Source organism: Ixodes scapularis, unplaced genomic scaffold, assembly GCF_016920785.2.
Source record: "Ixodes scapularis isolate PalLabHiFi unplaced genomic scaffold, ASM1692078v2 PGA_scaffold0__279_contigs__length_252992795, whole genome shotgun sequence".
Lineage (NCBI taxonomy): Eukaryota > Metazoa > Arthropoda > Arachnida > Ixodida > Ixodidae > Ixodes > Ixodes scapularis.
The window spans coordinates 181,558,176-181,582,617 of record NW_024609835.1 but is presented as its reverse complement, the minus strand read 5'-3'; the positions used below and the strand labels follow the sequence as shown (position 1 = coordinate 181,582,617).

The following is a 24,442-nucleotide window of genomic DNA, read 5'->3' as shown; positions in this document are numbered from 1 at the left end:
ACAAAAATGCAGCTCTGAAAATACTTACCGAAATGCTTTCTTTGTTAGTATTTTTTTTCCGGTTTTTCAGTCAATTTTAATGTAGTCACCAACTACTAAAAAAATTATGAATTTGAACGGTTTGCTGTCGAAACGCTTTTAACACTAATTGTGAGCTCATGAATGGTACTGTCATAAATTTAAATGAAACACGAAAGCTCAATTTTAATTGAAGAAATCGCTTTTTCCTTTTACTTGGTAATTTACGATAGAAAATACCTGTCCTCTTGAGCTTGAGTCATCACAAGCATGCATGTAATTTTGGAAAATAATGACGTCTTCCTTATTTTACCTTTATTGTTTCAAATCTGCTAGTCTCTTCTCCGTCGTTGGTCTGGTATTTACACGTCATTTCGCGCTTGTCATTTCTCTAGAAGGCCGTCACCTCGATTTCGTCGTTACAGCTTTCCTTCCCGGTATATCCATAGCGGTTATTTTCGACGAAGAACTCTTCCTCTTGTTCCAGGCGGTTCCAAAAGGCTTGGAAGTCCAGGTCAGGGCCGAGTCCTCCGTATTCCTTGGGGAGGCTGTCCACGGGCACTTCTTTGTGGAGGCCTTCGGTGTTCGCTCCGTGGACATGAAGCTGCGGGGAGGAAAGGCAAATATGCATACACGGGCGCGGCACACATTGCATAATGCACCGCTACATTTTATTTAAAAAAAACTAAAAAATACATGTTTTCCATATATATTTTTACGTGTAACATGTAATTTTTTAACATGTACAGGGTGTCCCGGAAAATATTTACAAGCTTTTTTTCACCGCAAATATAAACGACGCGTCGCCGAACGCTCATTCTCCGCCCAAAGGCAGCACTAGAGGTCCGAACTAGATACCATAGCGGCAGCACGAACCGTTTTTTTGTTGAATTGTTATAAGGGATTTTCTAAAAAAATTAATGGGAAAATTGCGGTCAACGGAGCTCTCGAATACATGGACCTCTATAGCACCGGAAACCAAAACCGAGCAAAAATGAGCCAAATTTTCCCATTAAAATTTTCAGAAAATGACTTATATCTATTTAAGAAGATATTGGTTGGGGCTGAAACGATATGGTACCTATATTTCGGACCTCTAGCGCTGCCTCTGGGCGGAAAATGAGCGTTCGGCGACGCGTCGTTTATTTTTGCGGTGAGAAAAATCCCGTAAATGTTTTTCGGGGACGCCCTGTAATGTATAAAAAAGCATTCTAATGTAAGGTTGATACATGAATATGCGTGTGTAGTATGGGACCCTTGCCAGTATTATTTTATTGAGAGACAAGCCAACGTTCAGTATCAGGCTGCGCGACTTGTTAGTATTTACTGTGACCACTACGTTAAAATTTCTAAGTTAAAAGTCATGCTGGGTTGAAATGCCTTGACCACACACACAAAAAAATTTGGATTAAAAATATTTTTTTATGTTTATTATAGTAAGACCAGTATAGATAAGAGCCAGTATATTTTTGGACCAGCTTACATTTCAGCCCGGTTTGATAACTCTATGAAAGTCCTTGAGGATTCTTCGAAAGCAAACAGTTTTGATAATTATTTTTTTCTGAAGACAGCAAGATATTGGAATATCCTATTAGAAGAGTTAGCCACCATTAGGGACAACGATGTATTTCTGTTCCAATTTTGTCAACTTTGCCACGTGAGTTAAAATTAACTGATTTTCCTGCCCCCTTTCCTTCTCCCCCCCCCCCCCCCCCCCCTTTGCGATAATGTCACCGAGGCGCTGTGGGTATCACGCAAATAAACGAATTAATATATTTAGCATGATGGTGTTGTCTAAATGCGAAAATATTAAAGCGAAAAATTGCTATTTCTTGCTTAGTAAATGAGCTCCTTCGGCACCAGTCCATTTTGGCCCTGCCTTTAATTAAGAAATAGAAAACCCGAATAGGACATTTATTGGCGTGCCAAGGTCCGTATATGCCAGGGGAAAATTTTTTTTTATTTCCACAGTAACTAAATTAATATTTCACTGCTTGCATTACTTTTGCTCCTCTTTATAATTTGGTCTTAAATTTGATATAGCATGCGTTTTAAATGCTGGATGCACTGCAGATAAGAATCATGTTCTTGCGTGCACATGGGGCAAGGGCAACAGACTTGAAATAAACTAGTAAGATCAAATAATTACCTGCAATTAAACTACTGAGTTCAATGAACAACAAGCATAATGATTACAATACTTCTTTAATTTTTAACGAAGTCAAAATCGCAAAAGAGCCTTTTTTAAGCGGCTAACAAACTATTTTTTTTAAAGTTTTTCATAGAAAAAAAACGCAGCAACATCGCAACCAAACCTAAATAGTCCGATTCTAAATATTCCAAAACATACACATGCCGAATTCGGTTGAGATGTGACAACATTATGAACAAACATTCTTCTGCTCATATTGCAAAAATGTTTCAAAATGATATATATATATATAAAGGAAAAAAAACAAAAAAAACATTTGTATGTTGACCCAGATGTCTACCGATACTCTTTCGCGGAGGGAAAGTAATATTTTGATAATGATTTTCAGTGCTAAACTTAAGTTACAGAAGACTGTGATAGATTTGAGACAGTTAAATCTACTTATGTGATGGCTGCTGACGTCACAATTCGAAGAAAAATGCACAAAAATGTATCAAATGTATGGTTGCCAAGAGGAGTAAAATACATATTTTACTAATTTCGCAATCACAACCGGCATTTATTCTTTTCATTAATAAAATATGAACATTCGACAATATTAAACAAAAAAAAAAACATTTTCTTTTTGTGAAATATTGCTGTTTTTTTTTTTTATTATTTGCAGCTTCCCTTAGAAGAACTATGGTTCTTGGGTGAGACAACTATGCTACGCTACTACCGATTTACCGGAACCCACCGAAATCCATGTTGGAGGCAACCGTCGCTGTTATGCTACTTTTTGTGTGCTTTGGGGCCGTGTTTGCACTGTAGCTCGTCCTCTCACTCGAGGTTTACCATGGCCCATTGCGCCATAAATAATTGTGCCAGCATTAAAAGTCGACAACAACGAAGCCACGGCCAGCAGTATTGTTTTTTTTTTTTCTAGAATTCCAGCAATTATCAGGAATCAGGACAGGGCGACGCTCAAGCAATCGTTTCGCAAGCGTTATGAAGGGCTCCGACGGATACGCCGGCACAACCTCGTACAGGCGGGTAAAGACGGGAGCAGAACGCGGCAAATCCTGGGAGCTAACATCTCCGGTCCCGAGAAAAAAAGCAAGAAAGAAAGCAACAAAAAATAAAAAAAAAAAAAGCAGATGAAGGTTTAGGTCTGTTCGTTTTGCCGCAATAAGTTGAAGTTGCTCGAGCGCTTGTCAACTTTATTTAACGTTGTAAATGCTCCATTCCGTTTTTTTTTTTTTTTTTTTTTTTTTTTTTTTTGCGAAGTAAGCGAAATTAACGTGGTACAGACCTTACAACTGATGTTTTTCTGCTTCTTTGTGCACATTAAGGCGTCGATAGCGATATGGGCTCATCGGGATCGCCAGCTGGGACCGCCGACCAAATGCATGGGGCCTTTCAATCTAGGTTTTTGTATCAACTCTATGATCTCGACAGAAAAACTTCGCACACAAACTAAGGGTTTGTGGACTGCACTTCGTGTCAGGTAAGGAACCTCTTTGCGATTGGCTAGGAAAAAGCAATATTCCGAAATGTGGTTATACAACGACGGCTTTATGACTTTATGGGACTACTGCCGCCTTAATATGACACTAAATGCCTTCAATATGGTGCCAAGGCACTGCTAGCAGAGAACAGTGTTGGTATCATATCAGTTTTAAGCCTAACCGGAAGTGACGGCAGGTACAAGAAACGTATAGCGTTTAGTTACTGTTGAACAAGGCAACGTTCATTTTAAAACACACACGCTCAGGCGTCATATGCATTCATTCCAAGAACATTTATGTGCGGTGAAACAATTGAAATTTTGGATGTTTTTGACAACTAATCACGAGCGAAATATAGCACCATCTAGAGCAGGTATCGCCATTTGTTTTTGAAAAATATGTTCCACACCATGATTCCGTGCGCGACACTATACGGCGAGCAAGTACATCTGCTCCTTGCGCACCTCGCGCATTTGTTTACCCCCGACCTGAAGCAATTACGTCGCGCGCTTGGCTTCAGGTAGGGGGTAAACAATTACGACGCGCGCTAGTGTCATCGCGCGTCCCGTCACGTTATCTATAACGTCATTAATCTCAGGAAAAGGGGAAAAGGGGGACAAAGTACACACACAAATACCAGGATACCAGAATCAGGGCGATTATTTCAGTCGCGCACTGTCCCCCTAGCTGTGTTTGGAGCTTGTGTGTTTGTCCTTTGTCCCCCTTGTTCCCCATCTTGAGTGATTATTAACGTTAGTATTGTCCAGCTTGCTTGCACGTTTGCATTATTTGCATTATCATCACAGCGTCATCTATGTTGCCCTTTGATTGGTGTACTCCTCTTTTTGTCCCGATGTCCCGAAGACGCAATTTTGGAACACTTGCTCGCCGTATAGTCTATGGTAGGTCAAAATGCAATACCAACTCCGCCACCAGCTTGAGTTTTTACATTTCACAGCACTCCGACTCACGGGCAGCCAAAGCACAACCGAAGTCAACGAGCGCTCATCGCGTAACCAATGTTGGAAGTTAGGCGTAACGTATTTCGACGTTATTGGTAACGTGTTAGTTTTTACAGTAGTATTATACTAACATATTGGTGACAATCTAAAGTGACTAACGAATAAAATATTATGGTTACTAGGAACTTACCAAACCGTTAGGATGTTCCGCGTACCGCAAAACCGGAGCCTCTGAAGCACACTTTTAAGTACGCGCCCCGCGGTCGCGGTAACCATGGGGCACGCATTTAAAAGCATGCTTCCAAGGCTTCAGTAGTGCGGTCCGCGGAACGCGGTAACGCTTTGCTAAAAACCCCTATCCGAGAGTTTTAGAGAACCGTTTTTGCACATCCGATACGGTATACGGTGGGCCCTCGGGTACGAACTCCGCATGTGCGAGTCTTCTGTGATAGCGCATGCGCAGTGCGTACCGGAGGGTCCATCGTACCGTATCGTGCGTGCAAAGAAGGTTCCCTAAAACTCTCTATTATTTCACAGTATTTCCTATACAATTGAATAGCTCGTTACTGGTAACTTTTGATCTAAATTCGTCACGTTTCCCGACCCTTTAAAGGGACAGCGTGTCATGGGGACCCTCTGCAAGTTTTATGAGCGAAGCATAAAATGTATTGTGAAATTACTTTTAACCGTTTAGTTCGTGTCATAATTTCTATCCGATTCTTACTAATGCCAACAAATACCAGTTAAATCTAAACTAACACAAAACTCACGCAAAAGCAGCGTTCGTTTGAATTACGAAGCAACTGTAACGGTATCTTTTATGTTCAATTCATGTCTAAACTCTCACCACTGTCCCGTATGCAAATTTAATTTAATACAATCGCGTCGCCTAGCTTGGACATCTTCGCAGATATACCAGTTTTTTCGCCTGGACTTGGCAAGTCTAGTTGAAAGAAAACTTTATTACATTTTGTGTCAAGTGTTCGACCTATTTGTAGTCATGCTAATTTGTACATTTTAAGCTGTGCGTGTGCTATGTTTCTTCTTTTTGTTTTGTGTGCGCCAATGTGAAGACCCGCGTGGCTGTTTTGGGGCACATTAAATAAACAAACTAATATTATTATTATTATCTTGTTACATTTGCTTAATGAAATGAGTCTTAACAACGCGTTAGATACTGAGAAACTAAAGTTTAACAGTATTTTGTTCCTTTTTTTCGATTACAGGAAGAACTACGCTCATAATACGTCAATAATTATAGTTTTTCTTTTTTTTTTTTTTTTGCTTGTGATTTAAATGATTTATTCCGACTAAAACAAAGTAAAAAAAATTACGAACGCCTGAACATACTTAGTTAAATTTAAAACAATTTTCGCACAGGCAGCCTTCCTTCACATCCGAGTGGCGCCGCCTGCCAGAAGTCAGGGCTAAGAAGGTCGAAATTCGGTGATACCGCACAACCTGTTCGGTAAATTAAAGGGCTAGTGGCCGGTGCCATTTTCGGTGTTCGCGCGTAAGGCGCGCGCTTTGCTTGCCTTGTGAAGCCGCCATCACGTGCATTCCGGGTTTGTAGAAGACGCACACTGGACTGTGGTATGGTAAACCTTAGAATAGTGAGGTGATTTCACCGCTTACAAAAGTCGCGAACGAATTGGTGGGGGAAAAGGATAAAACATTTTTGAAAACTAAAGCTTTCAAGCTTTTTTTTTAAATTTATTTATTGACACATGTCCCTAAAGTTTGTAATTATTCATTCATGAATTTCTTAAGATTAACTTCCGTAGCACTATATGGCTTCACGGTGGATGCTAAACATGCTGACTCGAAAATCAGACGTCAAACGTCTATGAGGAGTGTATATAAACACTTGTGTCACGAAATGACAAACTATAAATTAAACAGTTCAGAATTCATTAAAAATAAGGCCGCTCTCAAAGGTTGCTACATAACTTTTTTATCACAAAATGTAACTTACTTTCTCGAATCATCTCTAGACAGATCTCTGTGGAATAAGTTCCCGTCCAAGTGATTTTACTTCTTCATTTATTGAATGCCGCAGAAGGTATAATAATATAACTGCCGCCATACCTGCACCATTATTTTACTGCAAAGTTCAAAATAAAGGTAATTTTAAAGCATGAGATGAGATTTTACTGCGGTTGCCTCAGCCTTCAGCGTTAGCCATGCCTTTTAATATAACATTCGAATAAACCCCACGGAAGCGGGACTCTAAAACTGCATGAATCTCCGAAAATTCACGCATCTGCCAAGTTGATTTAATTCGCCCCTCGGTCTATTGTGCCTTTGTGTGCGCTTTGCTTAGCGTGATCGTGTCTTATTATCTTGTTTCGAACGCTTCTTCTTATGTTTTGCTCTGGAGACGGTCAAAGTGCGCCTCTCGGCACGCGTTTTGGCATTGACTGTGCTACGGCGGCAATTCGTTTCCGTCAATTTCTATGTTGTTTTGTATGCTAGCTCGAGCTGTCACAATCATGTACTATGAAGCGTGTTTCATATGAAGCGTTTTTGGCCCTAGAGCGGCGCGATTTCTGCCGTCTTGGCGCCCTGGCCAGCACCAGCGGTTGAGCAGCGCGAGCGCCGTGACGGCAGAAATCGCGCCGCTCTAGGGCCAAAAACGCTGCATGTGAAACACGCTTAAAGGATGTTGTCAGGCCATTGGGAGGGAGATAGAACTATAGGGGGCGCTTTATCAAGCCTGTTGTCCACACAGCCCAGTGTTTACTAACACAGCATCATACAAATTTTGAACCTCTCTTAGCAAGATCGAGGCACGAGCGCTTCGCTCTGACCAGTTCATTAGTCGCACGAGGAGCGGCTTTCGAATCGTCCTCTTCGATTTATCTAATCAACAACAAACAATAAAATTTGGCATTTTGCGCGCACAGCAGAAGCGTATCACTAGAGGCGTGTCTTTTCGATCTCCTCCCCGTCAGGGTTGCTGACACGAGCATGGGGTTTGATTTCGCGGATCATTGGCACGTGTTCTCGTGCAAACGACACCACGGATGAAGCAACGCACTCCCGCCAGAAGCTTTAACAATGTTGTACGCTAAGTATGAGAGGAAGAATAATCGAATGACACTAATACCCCAATCCGATGGCCAGCCTAAATGTACGTTTAACATAGGGGGGATCGGTTACCGGGTGGGCTAGTGCGCACCAGCTCGGAGCACGTGGATAGGAGGCTGGCGCTGCAGAACCCAGGGATCCTGGGTTCAATCCTCACCTCTGCCCGTGCGGCGTGCGGTCGTGTATCACTACCGCAGGGTACACGTCAAAGACCCCAGGCCAGTGGTGGTACAGTACTGGGTAAATTGCTCATCTACAGCGAGTGACTTGTCAAAACTTTGAAATAGCTGACCAACTACACGCTGTATAAATATCCACACAACCCCAATTACCTTTAACATGGGTCTCTTTGCAATTGGCGAATGAGCCAGCACTCATCGGTCGCGAGGATACACCACACGCGGAGGATAACGAACTGATTCGCCTCTTACCATAAAGGTCCCTTAGCCAAAGAAACCTTTATGATCCTGTAAACGGGGTATAAACACCCTTGTCGGTTCTGCTGCGCCTCTTAGTTGTTTTTTTTGTTTTTTTTTTTAATGCTCATATTCCCGCGTCATATGGCAACACGCCTCTCGCTCCTGCTGCGTCGCTCGAAGAGGTGGGTGCGTCGCTCGAAGGAGAGAGGTGGCTGAGACTTCCTTAGAAAAGGCATGTAATGCTTGAAACCTGGATTGTCGTTCGAGAAAGAGTTGAGAAATGTTCATATACCGCGTGAAGCCAAGCGATTATCAGCTATGCGAAGGGACCGAGTAAATTGGTTTCGTAACGTATCGAGCTAGTATTTACTAAGACGGTGTCTAAAGGGGGTGTACTTCGTTTATCAAAATTAAACGAACTTACTTGAATAAAAGCTATAAATCAAATAAACTGAAACCCGTAACTACGACGTGCGCCTGCCGTCGAAAGGTATCTGATTGACGCAACTAGCCGACAGATGGAAGCACGTAAGATTGCCGGCGGTCACAACTAGTACTTCCCTTGACCTTGGCAATAGCAGACGATGTTTCTGAGCCAGAAGCGATAAGCTATTTTTCTGTGCTAATTGTAAGTGAACAATGTTTTTTTTTTATTTTTAACAATAAAGCAAAACTAAATTGAACAAGGCAAGTACAAACGAAGCAGATGTTTTCTTTATTCATGTTTAGCCGCCATCTATCGTCTGTTGCACCAATCATATGTCTTTCTACAGCAGACAGACGCCGTAGGTAGTAATTTTAGGTCGTTAATTTTTAACGATTGGCTGTGGCAGGTTTGTTTAAAAAAAATTTGCAAACCCAATGTCCACCACCTTCAGACACTCGTTGAGTAAATTCGAGCGCAGTACTTTAAGAAACTAATTTATGCGGTCTCTTCTGACAGCCAGCAATCTCCTTGACTCACGCTGAAGTTTATCAGACTGTTCGTGCGACTCACCCTATCTGCCATCTTCTTGCTGATGAAAGGTCGAACCATAGCGTAAGCCATGTCGAAAGTGTACGACTCATTCACGATGTGAGTCGCTTTTATTCGTGCCGGTACACAGTCCTGCGATATTTGAAGAAGGTTAGTGGAGACAGAGCAAGCGAAAACAACACTTGGTTTTCTTACGAAACTACACGGAGCATTGGTCTGCGTATTTTGGCAATTTTCTTTCTAAACAGCACTTAAAACGATGGAAATGAGCCGTTATATGTGCAGCATATTTTGCTTAGTCGGAAGGTAATAACAAAAAAAAAAAAAAAGGCCTGGGAAAGAAAGTTATTAGTTCAGTCAGCAGAAAAGCATTAAACCACGGCTGACGCAAGTGTACAGAAACAATTAATAGCTTCAAGAATTAAAGTGCGCTGGCTACTTTTGAAAATTATTTTCAGCTGGCATACGTTATGTGGAAATTTGTAGCTCGTCGTTCCTTTATGTAAGATAAGTTGTCAGATTTGGGGGGTAAAATGTCTTTAAGTAGTCACTTGGCGAATTTCAATAATTTGCGTTAAATAGCGCTCGAAGAGAATTTTTCTTTCTAAAATTTAACAACTTATTTGGCCTATATTAACGGCAGGCTACAAATCCTCAATTCAGACATGCCAGCTAGAGAAAGCAGATAGAAAACTATCAAATTGTAGTTAATCTCGCAATGAATTGATTTTGTATACTTTTGCCCTGATGTCCGCCGCTGTCGATAACTTTGCTCTGCAGGAATGATTTCACCGTTTCCGGCGTCCTTTTTGTTCTTAATATTTACGTTCTTAAAATTAAACGCCCCTTAAATTATGTTTTTGCTTTGTGTGACTCCACTGGTGGGAAGTATATGGCCCTTTCGGACTACTTCAGGGACTGCTCGCCAGTCACTGGAGCTAATCAGAAATCTCTATAAAATATATTTGGGAATATTAAAACCTACTTTGCACTTAATTTCAAGGGCATTACAAAATATTTTGAATTATTCTGTTAAATATTTGGGGACCCAGATCGTGACTTTATCTTAACATTTCGAGTTGCACGCCCAGGTTTCTATCTTGCATCTAAAATATATTTTTCCGACAATCAACCTAGGTGTTATATACTCGAAATAAAATCATCATCATATGTCATTTAGGCAGTGACACATGCCAACCGTTCTAACGATATTTGGACTGAACTGTATTTGCGCTTTACGGACGTCACGAACGGCGCTACGAATCGTACATTCCTGCAACTATATGCGGAAACATTTCATGCCAATTCAGATCAAACTTTAATTTCTTTCTGCAGACAACGTTTACAATTTGTTAAACTATAGCAGCAGCCTACTGGTTCAATAAATTTAATATACCCTCTGTGGAAAGTCCATCGAGTAATATTTGGTGTCGCCATTGCTTGGACCACCTAGCCTAAGTCTTTTTAGACTTAGGTTAGGCGGCTCAAGCTACCGGCCGTTACAGCGGGTTTAGCCATTAACATTCATCTATCCATCCCTATATGAACACGATGCGCGTGACTGGATCCCAGCCTTCGCCGAACGCTAACGCAGCGCTCGTTTCTGAATACGAGCACAGAGTATGCGAGCAAGCAATGGAGGACGGTCGTTGGCGCGGACTTTTAAAAATAATCTGCGTAAACCCGTTTATTTTTTTGTTTTTGTTTTTGTTTTAGTCACAGCGCTAAGTGGATTTTATTCACTCGCAGCGTTAGCAGAATGAGGATGGCAGCAATACCATGAGCACGATATGCAATAACGACTATGGTGTTATTGAGAGAGCGGCCCTGGGCACCATCATTTGCACTTGCAGCGTTGCTGCTGCAATATCGGATCTTTCTTCAGCCCTTATCGGTAAGGAAGAAAGACTGTCGTATCACAGGAGCAGAACGTACATGAAATTAACAAATATGTAAAGGCTGCTTACCACAGCAAAAGCACGACTTGATTCGTCGAAAAAGATATTTTATTTTTATATAATTGCTATCCCCCTTTGGTCGTGGTGATTTTAATAGCATAATTCTTCAGCCAAAGCTTTACGAAGAGCGTCCGAACCGTTTACAATCTAAACACTCGCGACGCTAGTAGGCTGCTCTGCTTAGACCAATTTGATACTGAAATCTCACTGAAACAGCAGGAAAACGGTTTTTAAAATTGCCGTCTAGTTTCACTCAAAAAATGAAAATGGCAGTGTAAGTCTTTCAAATGCCCGGCCTCCATCACGTGCTCCATGCTCTCCGCGCCTTGCTTTGGAGGCGGGCGCGAGCTCGAGGTGCACACTACGCGGAAGCTTTGGGATAGAAGACCCACGCTGGAGGCGGGACAACCAAAGCTGCTCCCTGATGTTCGCATCCTGTCAGTAGCTATAGCACGGCACAGTTTGAACTTATCGATTTAGATTTAGAGGAACCCTCCGCGTTAATGTCGTTTAAGTTGTGCGGCGTACAAGGTGAAACAGTGTTCTTTTTTTTTAATTAAAGATCTATGATGGGGTGTGCAAGAGTGCTACTGCATTCTAATGAACTGAAGCGTAAATTATGCGAACCAGGAAAAGCCGAAGGGACATCTTCAGCAGGCCGAAGTTGATGGAGAGAACTTTGTCCGCAGTAAATCCGCCAAAGTCGTGGATGCAGGTGACACCTTTTGTTTGCACCACCGGGTCAGGTATCAGATGTTCCATGATAAGGGTTAGGCCTTGTAGTGCTTCGCCGTAGGAAGTAGTCTGGGGATTCCAGGCACCTGAAAATAAAGCGAGCACTTTCTTAGACATCACGCAATATTTGCTGTAATCTTCCTTCGATACTAGACGTTCACCCTCAAGCTGAGGCTAAAAGTTCCGCCTTCAGCGCGAGCTGGCTGGCTTCCGCAGTGCTTTGATTGCACGTGCCTGCACGTTCACACTTGTGTTAGCAAGGGCAGACGCTCGCGCTGAAGGCGGAGCTTCTAGTCTCAACTTAAGGGTGAATGCATGGAGCAAAAGAGCGCTAACATCTCAGGCAGTAGTTAGCGTCACAACGCTACTTCGCGATATCGGAATTATGACCAAAGATGTCCAATTTACACCACAGGCTCGTGCTGAATTAGGATTTGTAATGAATCAAAATAAGTAAAATATTTAGGCTTTAGTTTGATTTTACACGAAAGTCCCGTCCACTTCTGAGCCATTGTCATATTCGAATCTTTGTTTTTATCTTTGAGTTCGCGCATAAATTTAATTGACATTTTTTTGACAGCGATAGCTACTATGGGTTCTTCCCCTCACCCGAAGTGATAGCTTAGGAAGTACGTCGTTGATATTATGAAATGTTTAAAAAAGTTATTCTCCAATACCGCCGTTGCTCTCACGAGATCTGCCCCCGGTTCGGCTTATTGTGTAAAGAGAGCGCGAAACACCGAAGCCAGGCCAGCTGCTTCGACGTGCCGTCTAAGCAATCACATGTGTTGGCGGGAGCTGTACATATTAATCTCGCTCAGTGCCCGCTAGATGGCCACAGTTGCAATTAAGTCGCATCACGCCATCTGTATCTCCTGGTGCCTCCATTAGAGTGCCTCTGTTCTGTAGAAGTAGATAAACGTATCACTTTCCAATCAGACGTTAGAAATGACCCATCCAGGTGAGGTGCCGACCCCGGCATAAGAATATATTAGGGTCCGATACTTTGTCGCAGCTGTCGCTGTGACTGCATAGTCGATTCGCACGGGATTGATTACTTTGAAGTTAGCGTTTTTAAGTTCTAATACATGTGCCGTATTCAATGGAAAGTGAGAGTTCACAGTTAATATTTAACAGAACGTTCACTATCTCGATCAGGTCTTTCTCTAACGCAAACTTCTTAAGGGAGCACACTCCCTAGGAGGGTCAACTTTTGAACCCTTGGCTTAACATTAATGAAATTTACAGGGCCAGCTGGTGGTCATCCTAGAGGGTGCATAAGAAGATTTCATGTCCATCGGTTAAGTGCGAAGGAAATTAGGCCAGCTTTTATCAGCAATACGCCTACATTCTTTAGTTAATCAATCGTCGGAAAACTATCACGATATTCAAGATATTTATTCGCTAGATATATAGCAGAATGCCTAGGAGGTGCAGCTATAGAAAGCTTTTTGTAAAAAGTAATTTATTTCTATCAATTTTTTCTTCTGCAAAATTGGTCAACTTGTTGGTGTTCTGTATTTACAGGCATCTGCAAAGTGACAAAAACATTCCATAGCTGCATTCCTTATTAAATTTCAGTTAGAAAAAAGTGAAGAACGAGCCTCCCCTGTATTGCCATTATCAAACGATAGGTTGACTAAAATGAATTTTATACCAAAAAGTGGAACGGAGAAAAATGCGTGCTCTAACCCTACCTTTTCTTTAGCTTCGGTGGACGGAAAATAATTTATAAAAAAATAACTATGCAGTGTAAACTAGTGAACGTTTCTGGGAATACTCTCTGGATGTAGATGGATGTAAATATGTAATTGAACTAAAACTAGATGGATGTAAATATGTACTTTAACTAAAAATAGAACTAAATGAAAATATTTAAGGAGGGACACCCCCCTTAAATATTTTCATTTAGTTCTATTAGTGGCTATGACGCATCGGTAGGCCTTTTTTAATTATTGTAAATTAGTTAAGGTGTGAATGAATGAAAGACGTTTACAAATATCTGTTATGCAAAACATAGAGCGCAGCTCTTGAGGAGGAGGGGGCGAGGGTGCGGAGGGGAAGGGAGGCACATCCTCCTCCATACCCTGCTCTCCTACACCTCCTTTCCTCGTCCTCCTCCGCCTCCTCCTCTTCTCCCTCCTCCTTCCCTCCTCCTCCTTGCCTTATCTCTCCTCCTGCAGCTGAATTTGCTCATTTAATGGGTGACGTGACACGAAGTCGTAACGCCATTTTCCCCGCTAAGTTTAGCGGGGAAATAATGCAACGCGCGGGGTTACGCCGACGCCGACGGCAACGCCAACGCCGCTCAACCCGGAAACGGGCGCCTAAAAGCTGCGCTCTAAAAAACGTGTGAGTGAGCATGACAACATTGTATTCTTCCTTGCTGACAAGTTCTCTCTTTTCCACTGAAATAAATCCACAACCTTCCACGATGCCGTTTCTCAGTTTTACAAAAGTCCAGCTTGGCTGGACGTCGGCTCATAGAGCAATATTGTTCGTTTGTTTTGTGTTTTGATCCCGGTATCGTGATGACCTCAAACTTTCCCATTCTATCACCACTCGTAGCGTCACATTCTCACTAACGATCAGCCTTTTGCTGTACTTTATTTATTCGTCGGAAAAACTGCGTTTCGTATTCTCTGACAGACCCAGTAGATTTTGACAAAAACCTCGGGTGTATGTACAAGTACCGCCTCGAATAAGAACACTTGTACGAAGGATACTTGAAGCGGCGGGGACACAAGTTTTAAAGTTACCGGGACACGAGAACTCACCTGCTTTTAACAGTACCACCGGCCGGCCGTGAATATCTGGTTGGGGGAACACCATCATCATATTTCTGACATCGAGTTTGACATTCGAAGGTACAAAGTTCTCGAAGATACAGGGGAAGTTTTTTCGGGTCTTGTAATACTCCTTGACTTTCTTCTGTGCTGTATCGACGTTATACTTGCGAACGCGAAGAAAGCGAAGCAAGAATTCGTCATCCCTTCTTGAGTGGAGATCAGGCTCCTCTGAAATAAGAAGAATAAATATAATCATAGGTTGGGAGAATGTGGCAACCAATATAACATATTCGTACAACGTCAAATATTTATGTGAACACCTCACTTCTTCTAGCAAACATGAAAATTTTGGAAGGTAAATCTCAGCCGTTCCATTCCTCTTGTAAAAGTTGCAGGTGTAACTGAATTCGAAACAGATGTGATTCATCTTTAATACACTACGACTAATCTTAATATGAATGAATTGGCTACCAAATTTCTCAAACACAAAGTGATGTTTTCAATTTTAACGGTATAAAAATCTGACAGCTCCAGCGTACCTTTAAGAAAAGACTACCATTAATGCATCTATACAAGAATTTATGCAGGTTGCTTCTAATCAGCTTTGAGACCCGTTATTGTGATATGAGTTGTGCAGGCTGATATTTTTGAACACGAGTTTATTTGTTTGGCTCTGGCGTATCGACAACGTGATATGTAAGCCGCAAAAAAAAAAAAAGAAGAGCATTTCATCTTAGAGAACTATATTGGCAAATCTAGAGAAATTCGAAAGCTGGGTGATAATACAATAAGATGCTGAACAAGATAAAATTTCGCTCAATTATAAATAAATAAAGAAGTCAATGACTTCAATGATTACAAGCCTTTCCTCGAATAATTATTTTTCAGCCTTCTGGCTATATAAAGAAACTCGAATCCGGTGTCAGTTTTGCTCAAACTCCATCCAGAATATTATTCATTAAAAAAAGCTCGGCCTTCGTGTTAGTGCTTAAGTATATATACTATATATATATATATAAGTGTGAGGCAGAGTAGTTTGAGTACAATGGAACGGGAAAATGTAATAAGTCAGAGATGCGCACTTGCGGAGTTGCTATGCTAGGAGAGCATTGTATGTATTACGACAGTTTCGCCGAGAGGCTTGGCTTCGACAGGATATATATGGGTGATTTCATCTCAAATCGGGCAGGCTAAAAGAATCTAATTTTTAATTTTCACGAAAAAAAATATACGTTTTTGGGGTATTTCTCAAATGAAGGAGGGCGCCAACCACAGGTTCTCCCGATTATTTGTTCTAGAGTTACGAGCCGTAGAAGCCGCAGTGGCAGAAACTAGTGTTTTTGCCTGCCGTCGCAGGTCGCGTGTTTGACACCCTCTGCTGACGTTATTGTATTCTCTACACCCTTCTAACTTTTCCCCATCATTTAATAGGTATTATAAAAATACCTTGATGTATTCAAACAATTTTTAGGAATTTGATTGTTTTCTAAAACACAGGTCGAACTCGTCACTCCGGTCGCTTTTCGGTTAAATTTAACAGGTCATTACTTTGTCTGTACTTAAGGTAAATTTTCTTTATTTGGCTCTACAGAAAGCCCAAAGCAAGCCCATTATAGATATAATAATATCATTATAATCTGTCGAGTAGCCGCTCCGCTACCTTCACGTAAACGTTGTAAGAAATAGCAAATGTTGAAAGTTTGAGGTCGATTTTCTCAAAAACCCCCTTTTTGTAAATTTTTATTTTTTAAGTTATTTCAGACATATTAGTCGACTACAAGAAAAAATAGTCTAGAAATGTAATATTTTGGTTGTATGTCTTTTGTTTGAGCCGCAATCGCGTGAAATGTGTGAACATTTGTTATTTTTTACAACGTTTACGTGAAAGTAGCGGAGCGGCTACTTGGCAGATAATAACGATATTATTATATCTATAATGGGCTTGCTTTGGGCTTTCTGTAGAGCCAAATAAAGAAAACTTACCTTAACTACAGAAAAAGTAATGACCTGTCAAATTTGACCGAAAAGCGACCGGAGTGACGAGTTTGACATGTTTTTTAGAAAACAATCAAATTCCTAAAACTATTTGAATACATCAAGGTATCTTTATAATACCTATTAAATCAAGGAGGAAAGTTAAAAAGGTGTAGAGAAAACAATGGCTCCAGCAGAGGGTGTCAAACGCGCGACCTCCAACGGCAGGCAAAAACTCTAGTTTCTGCCACTGCGGCTTCTACGCTTCGTAACTGAAGAACAAGAAATCTGAAGAACATGCGGTTTTCGCCCTCATTTATTTGATAAATGCCCCCGAAACATATATTTTTTCCGTGAAAATTAAAATTCATACGTTTTTATTCTGCCCGATTTGAGATGCCATTCCCATATCGGGCAGGCTGAAAGGGTCCAGCTTCTAATTTTCACGAAAAAAATATATGTTTTAGGGGCATTTCCCAAATGAATGAGAGCGCAAACCGCAAGTTCCCCAAATTTGTTGTTCTCGAGTTACGAAGAGTAGAAGCCGCAGTGGCAGAAACTAGTGTTTTTGCCTGCCGTCGCAGGTCACGTGTTTGACACCCTCTGCTGGCGCTATTGTTTTCTCTACACCCTTTTAACTTCTCCCCCTCATTTAATAGGTATTATAAAGATACCTTGATGTATTCAAATAGTTTTAGGAATTCGATTGTTTTCTAAAAAACATGTCAAACTCGTCACTCCAGTCGCTTTTCGGTCAAATTTGACAGGTCATTACTTTGTCTGTACTTAAGGTAAATTTTCTTTATTTGGCTCTACAGAAAGCCCAAAGTAAGCCTATTAGAGATATAATAATATAATTATTATCTGCCGAGTAGCCGCTCCGCTACCTTCACGTAAACGTTGTGAAAAATAACAAATGTTCACACATTTCACGCGATTGCGGCTCAAACAGAGGACATACAACCAGAATATTACATTTCTAGACTATTTTTTCTTGTAGTCGACTAATATGTCTAAAAGAAGTTAAAAAATAAAAATTTACAAAAATGGGATTTTTGAGAAAATCGACCTCAAACTTTCAACATTTGTTATTTCTTACAACGTTTACGTGAAGGTAGCGGAGCGGCTATTCGACAGATCATAATGATATCATTATATCTATAATGGGCTTGCTTTGGGCTTTCTGTAGAGCCAAAGAAAGAAAATTTACCTTAAGTACAGACAAAGTAATAACCTGTCAAATTTGACCGAAAAGCGACCGGAGTGACGAGTTTGACATGTGTTTTAGAAAACAATCCAATTTCTAAAAATATTTGAATACATCAAGGTATTTTTATAATACCTATTAAATGATGGGGAAAAGTTAGAAGGGTGTAGAGAATAAAATAACGTCAGCAGAGGGTGTCAAACACGCGACCTGCGACGGCAGGCAAAAACATTAGTTTCTGACACTGCGGCTTCTACGGCTCGTAACTCGAGAACAAAAAATCGGGAGAACATGTGGTTTGCGCCCTCCTTCATTTGAGAAATACCCCCAAAACATATATTTTTTTCGTGAAAATTAAAAATTACACACTTTTAGCCTTCCCGATTTGAGATGAATCACCCATATATATATATATATATGACATTTATTTTTTTTTTTTTGCAAAGTTTTTGTCGACAAACGATAAAATTATTTGATTTTGCCAAGTAGCTTAAAACAGAAGCCTGCAACCGATTCCCTTCCAAACCGACATATCTTATGGAGCCTGCGCGACCATATGTGTAAAATGTTGCGTCGCAAACGGAGTACTCAAACCTCCTTAAATCTTATTCAGTGTTTTCTCTGAAAAGAATCCACCAGAATCGCACTTCGGGTATCTTTTTCCTTAATAAACTACACAACTACCATAACCTTCCGCCAGTACGGTAAGGAAACAAATATTTGTGTGTAAATACCTGGTCTGTAACCGTTTACCATAGCTTTATCCCTCAACGCAACGAAACTCCGAGAAATTGCTTTCTCCAAGTTGTAAAGAAAAAAATTACATTACGCGTGGTTCGCTTTCTAACTTGCTCTTTGAATAATGCTTCGCAGAAGTGTAATTAATAATATTGTAGTGTTTTAAGATTCCTTTGCAGGACGCTTAGATTTGGCCTTTAAGGGAGCCAATCAGGGTTCTATCAAGGTACGATGCTTGTCCCCCAAACAAGATTTACACCTGCTGCATAAAGAGGGCCCATATTGACAGCCCTCCTCTTCGACCCACGGTGAGTCAGTTGAGCCAAATTGGTGTCACACAAGAGCTCCTAATCAGGCACCCAAGAAGGGCCACCCTTCTGATAGCTTGGGGGGCGTTTCTTCTCATGAGAATCACGTGCCCACAGCAGACCACCTGCATAGGAAGCTAAGCACCTCTTCGCATTACCACCTTGAGGAAGTGAACAGGCTGGGATAGAAATGACAACGGAAAGTGAAACTTCGTTTTAGTCGTGTGTGCGCTCAATTGTGTAGAAACCTATTACTTGCCAAGCAAATGAATATCATTGTCCAGACGGTCGTACCATGCCAACGAGCCCGCCAATCTGGAATGGCGAATATTTTTCAAGAACTGGTGGTGCTTCCAACATTAAATTAGCAATTTTTAACGACAGTGTCCAAAATTGTGATTCGTTCCGATTTAAAACCGGTAGTGATTTTAAAAACAAACGCACATGGTCCACTACGTATAAATGCATCACTATCATCGGCGCTGAGAAAAGTCCAATGACTATGACGCGTGTGCAAAAATCCAAACGTGTTTTCTTTTTTTTTTTTCTTTTTAAAGCACCATTGCGTGAAAATTTCTTCAAGAATATTGAGTTCAACAAGGTATACCACCTAAAGGTTTCGGTAGTTATATACCCAGGCGAGTTTGTGGACTTAATCGCTGGAGATAATTTGAATGTTTTTAAACATCTCGGGTTATACGTTATCATTTCTGTCTCGGGAGTCGATGCCGGAATTTAGCTCAAAATTGCTTTTTCGTCTGGCACAGCTCGGGTATATTCGTCTCGGAAAAACAAGGAACTGTTCCTCTCGCTATATCAAACTCGATATAAAGCGATAACTTTTTTTTTTCCGCCCTGCCTCATTAGAGTGTGCCAGTAATATGTTTTGTACTTATGCATCTGCACTGCGACACTGTTCTCTATAGTTACTCTCAACTTAAGAAATGCAGGATCTGAGGTTTTGTATTGACGCGTCGTGGTCTCTTTCTTCGCCCATCTTCTCAGCTATTGCCGCGATTTCATTGGCAGCGGGGCGGTAATAAGATGCTCTGGAATATCCGCGCTCTGCGTTTTCTATGCGGAGTGCAAGTTCGTCTGCTTCGTGCAAACGGGTTGCGATAATTTCAGAACCGCGAGCTCTTATTGGCTGATTGAACAAAATAGTGGGTAGACCTCAAGGTATCTAGCATTGAGGTCTACCCACTATCCTTCCAATCGAAGCCAATCAGAAGTCGGCGTCGTTCTGATGTCACAGCAACCGTTGCGCAAGAAACAGACGACTTGAACTTCGCGTTGTTAAGTTGTCAGTGAATACAGATTCTCTTACAGAACGACATCGACCCAATCCAACTCAGGGATAAGATAAGAACATATGTCATCACCACCCGGTAAATTACCAATCTGAGGGCAAATATAGAGCGAGCGTTTGTGGCCAATGATTGCGAGAGGAAAACACCGAGCTCTAAGAAGGTTCAGAGCCCACCACGCACACTGACTACTGCTAGCCGAGGCATATGTTCGGAGTAAACAAAGGCGGAAGATGCCAGTGAAAGCCCATCTAACAGCCTTATCTATGCCATGAATTGGGAGGTTACGATTTCTCGATTTTCCCTGGTGTTTCTTTGTGTCAGTTTTCATTGCGCGGGGATGTAAACTAGAGCGGTGAGGGTCAGGGGTTAAGTAGAAAGCCATTTAAGAATCAAATAACAAAGTCAGTTTCAAGAATGAACCTAACGTGTCACAATTTATCAAAAATGGAGCTCATCACCGGCTTTAACTGAATAAAAAGTGTGGTCTTTTCTCATGCTTCCCAGGCCTGGCCCGCGAAGAATTAAAGTATCTCAAAGAGTGATCAACATTTTACTCCTAAAGCTAAATTGACCGAAGATGGGATAAAGGTCAATATAAGCCTAACTTTTCCAATTCATGCAAACACAGTTTTTTTATGTTGCGTGATCTGCTAGCTTTTAAAGGGACACTGACACCCCCCAAAATTTTTTTTAAATTTTTTGCCAGGCGCTTCATTATGGTGTCGGAGGACTACCCAATTAATATTTTGCAACAGAGTAGCGTATTTTTTTAATAAAGCCAAAAGACGCAACTGCTCGAAACCGAAACCGAAACCCGACGGAGGTCGGAGAAGTGGAGAGAAGAGAGCGAGTGGCGGAAGTCACGTGGCTACACCCGACGTGTTTTTTTTTTTGTTTTTTTTTCTCCCTCCCGGTAGCAGACGACATGCGGCGTGCGGGTACGGGAACTGTTCGCCGTGGGATTCTTTTGCAGTTATGTATGTTCCGCTCGTTGTTCTGTACTCCAAGATGAGTTGTTTTGTATATTGAGGAGTTGGAGATGAGTAGTGAGTGCCCGTGGTGAATTTTGATCGGCTCCGAAAAGAATACACCCAAGATGTTGCGTGAAGAGCTGGCTCACATGTCCTGCGTCCGAAACAGAAGTGGCATTGTGCGACAGAGTTTACGAAAGATCAACGGGATCGGGACCAATGGCTGGCTGCAATTCCTGTAGACCATTTACGGGCACCTCGGAAAGCGGACGCTACCTGATTTATATGCTCCTTGCATCTTGTGGAAAGTGATTACGTTGAGTTCGCAGGTGTCAAAAAGGAAATCCCATACCATTTAACTCAGCGACGTGTCGTCCACAACATTTGTTTCTTTTTTTTTTTGTTTCTTCAGTGATAATTTTAACAAAAGAAAAGAAATGTAGACATCAAAAAACATATGAAAAAAAAAAAAAAAAAAGTTCCATGGGGGATCGAACTCGACCCTACGGCGTGTAAAGCGGACGTCTTTCCCACTAAGCTACTGGGGCATACTGAAAGTTGGGGATCTCTTTCCTTAGTAATAATTCAGCCGATAAACTGTAAGTTTGAAAGTTTGCTACCGATTTTCCTTTAGCAAAAGCACTCCGGGGTCGAAGTCGGGATGCACCCCGCATTGGCGACATTCTCACCTTGTAAAGAAATCGTACGGGTGCATATTCAACTCGAAGTAGACACGTCGTGCTTGACGTTTGCGCGAGCGATGTCTTCAGCCACGAGAAGGGAGCGACGGCTCGGCGACGTCTTCGTGCAAATCGGCTTGGTGGTCGGGCGTGTCGTACGGGATGAATACCAGTTCTTTTGATCAGTCCCAAATTTCTCTTTTAAAGGCAGACAAAATTCTCCGGTACCGCGAACGACAGTTCTGAAATAGAGGTCTCACGCCCGTCGTCCGCTGCCATCGCGTCCCTGCGAGTCCCACGATACGCGAAACGACGAACGCACAGAATGCTTCCGGTTGTCTGTGAAACTTTTTTTTCAATCAACGTATTTGCAGCTTTTTAGAAGCCACAAAAAATGGGTTTTATATTTTTTTCTATTTTTAATATTGAGTGTGTGCCTTCAGTGACCCACGACTTTGATTAAATTTGGTGGTCGCATCGATACCTTAGAAAACGGCCCGTGACCGCGGAAAAGAGAGTGAGCGAGACTCGAACCGGCCAGTTCTTGATCGGCTGTTTTCGGGCGGAAAGAAACCGAATTTCGAGCCGCAAATTCTGTTCTGGGTAGTTGAGCTCCCATATGTCACGTACAACTAAAAACCTCGGCGAGCATAAATACCCTGTCAGTGTCCCTTTAACTATAAGCTGTTTTACCTTACGTCCGGACGCAGCGGACGCTACGAGCTATCCTAGCGAATCCCGCTCTATTAGCCCGTGATAAGATTTCCGCGCGTCGCTGTTTCCCTTCCCTAAGGTCATGTGATACTCACACGACCTTTGATTGGCTCCGATGGCTCGTAGCATCCGCTGCGCCCAGACGTAAGGTGAAACGGACTATAAAACCAGCTAAGATTGATTGTTAATTGCCCCGCATCTCCTTTCTTTTTTTTCTTTTTTTTTTCCTTTTTGCATGACAAGAGTGCGAGGATTAGGATAAGGAAGTTTAATAAAAATTTAAGAAATAAATTAATAACTTGACGAAATCATTTTTTTCTTTCTTTCGGAGAGGGTTTGAAAGAAGCTCCAGAGGCTACGAAGCCTGGCAAGCCATTCCTTGTTGCGAAAGAAGGGCTTGGTAGCCTTGTCAATATAATATGTCATTTTGGTGATGGGTTTATATATATATATATATATATATATATATATTTTTTTTTTTTTTAACTTGGCGAACCCAGTAAAAATTAAATGGTCCAATCATCACTCCGAGCTGCACTATTCGAGTTCTTTTTTTTATTTAGGTTGTTTTTATGTAGGAAAACACAAATTAATATTTTGCTTCAAGTAAAAATCACACTCGTATTGGACAGTGGTGAGACCGTTGGTCACTAACTGGCCAATAGAAAATAACAAAATAAACTGTAAGGTATTGTTTCGTATTGTATGGTTTTGTTGTTTTATGTGGGATTTCTTGATTGGCGGATCTACAGCAATATTCCTTATCTAATGCCCTTTGAGCCATTGGGGTTTAAAATATATTAAAATGATAATAAATAATTACAAATTAAATCATCTTTAAACCAATCGCTTTTAGAGGTCAGAGCACTAAACTCTAAAGAAGGAGTCGCCGGACTATTTGTGACTTTAGTCAATACTATTAACCGAATTCAGCATTCACAAATACATACTAATTAATTAAGGTGAACAAACATTGAAGCAGCAATTAGCACAACTTTTAAACATGCATCCACAAATCCCCGATATAGCAATAAAATCAAGATCTGCATATACGTTTAAATAAAGAATATGGGATGACACCTTTGAGCAAATATGGAATACTGTGCAGAAATGCTGACAGTCATTTCATTTCAGTGTATTAAAAATGTTAAACTTTCTTGGGTTGTTTTATGTTTTATTTTACTATATACTGCGCGTTCCATGTAAGAGCTGCACCGCTTTTAAACCTGAAGGTGTTCGGGACCTGGATCATATGTCGTACAGGGGTCCTGGACAAGCGCTTTTGTCCCCTCCACCACAACATAAAATGGCAAATAAATAGAGCACAACACAAATCCGTGAAAGCCCCTTTAAAATGAGGTGATTTAAGTCGCCATTACGCACGGTATATTAGTCTGTTCAGTGTACGGTGTCAAAAGAAGAACCAGGAACCGCAAGAGAGCTTAGAGACACTTACCATCCAACAGCTGATTAAGCTTGTCCAACGACTCAATTTTCCCATCCTCTGTCTCTCGAAGTTCGGTTTCTGCGATCAGCTGAAGCTCCGGTGGTAGGCAGTCGCCTCTCATTTTATATGCCCGCACTTTCGAGTCAGGAATAGTCGGCTACGCTCGTCGTACGATGCGCCCAACCCGCACGAGTGTCGAATCCTGAGTGAACTTCTCGCAGTCAAACCGACCAGCAAGCACTAAGTGGAGTGATGCGACCTTGTTGACGCAAACCTAATTTGTAACGTTCTTTTTCTACATAAACACGTCATGAAACGACAAGCAACGCAGGTAGCATCTTTCCGAGCATCTCAGACGGCAAGCATCTTTCCGAGCATCTCAGACGGCAAACCGGTTACATGCGTAAGCAAAGCGGTCGACCTTTCACTTTCTTTGAAGGGTTATCGCGCCCTGAGATGGCCCAGCCAACCAACGGGTATTTTTGTCTCCCTGCCTCAAGAAGTAAT

General features: G+C 41.5%; 1 protein-coding gene across 1 annotated transcript; it reads right to left on the bottom strand.

Annotated features, from left to right (window-relative positions):
* Positions 1-318: 318 nt before the first annotated feature.
* On the bottom strand, positions 319-24,442 carry LOC8028433 (alpha-tocopherol transfer protein-like). The gene is made up of 5 exons (XM_002399248.5): positions 23,945-24,442; positions 14,575-14,814; positions 11,690-11,883; positions 9,126-9,236; positions 319-622 (listed from the first exon to the last, which is right to left on the bottom strand). Exons 1-5 carry the CDS (start codon positions 24,054-24,056, stop codon positions 410-412), a joined length of 870 nt encoding a protein of 289 aa, XP_002399289.3. The 5' UTR covers positions 24,057-24,442; the 3' UTR covers positions 319-409.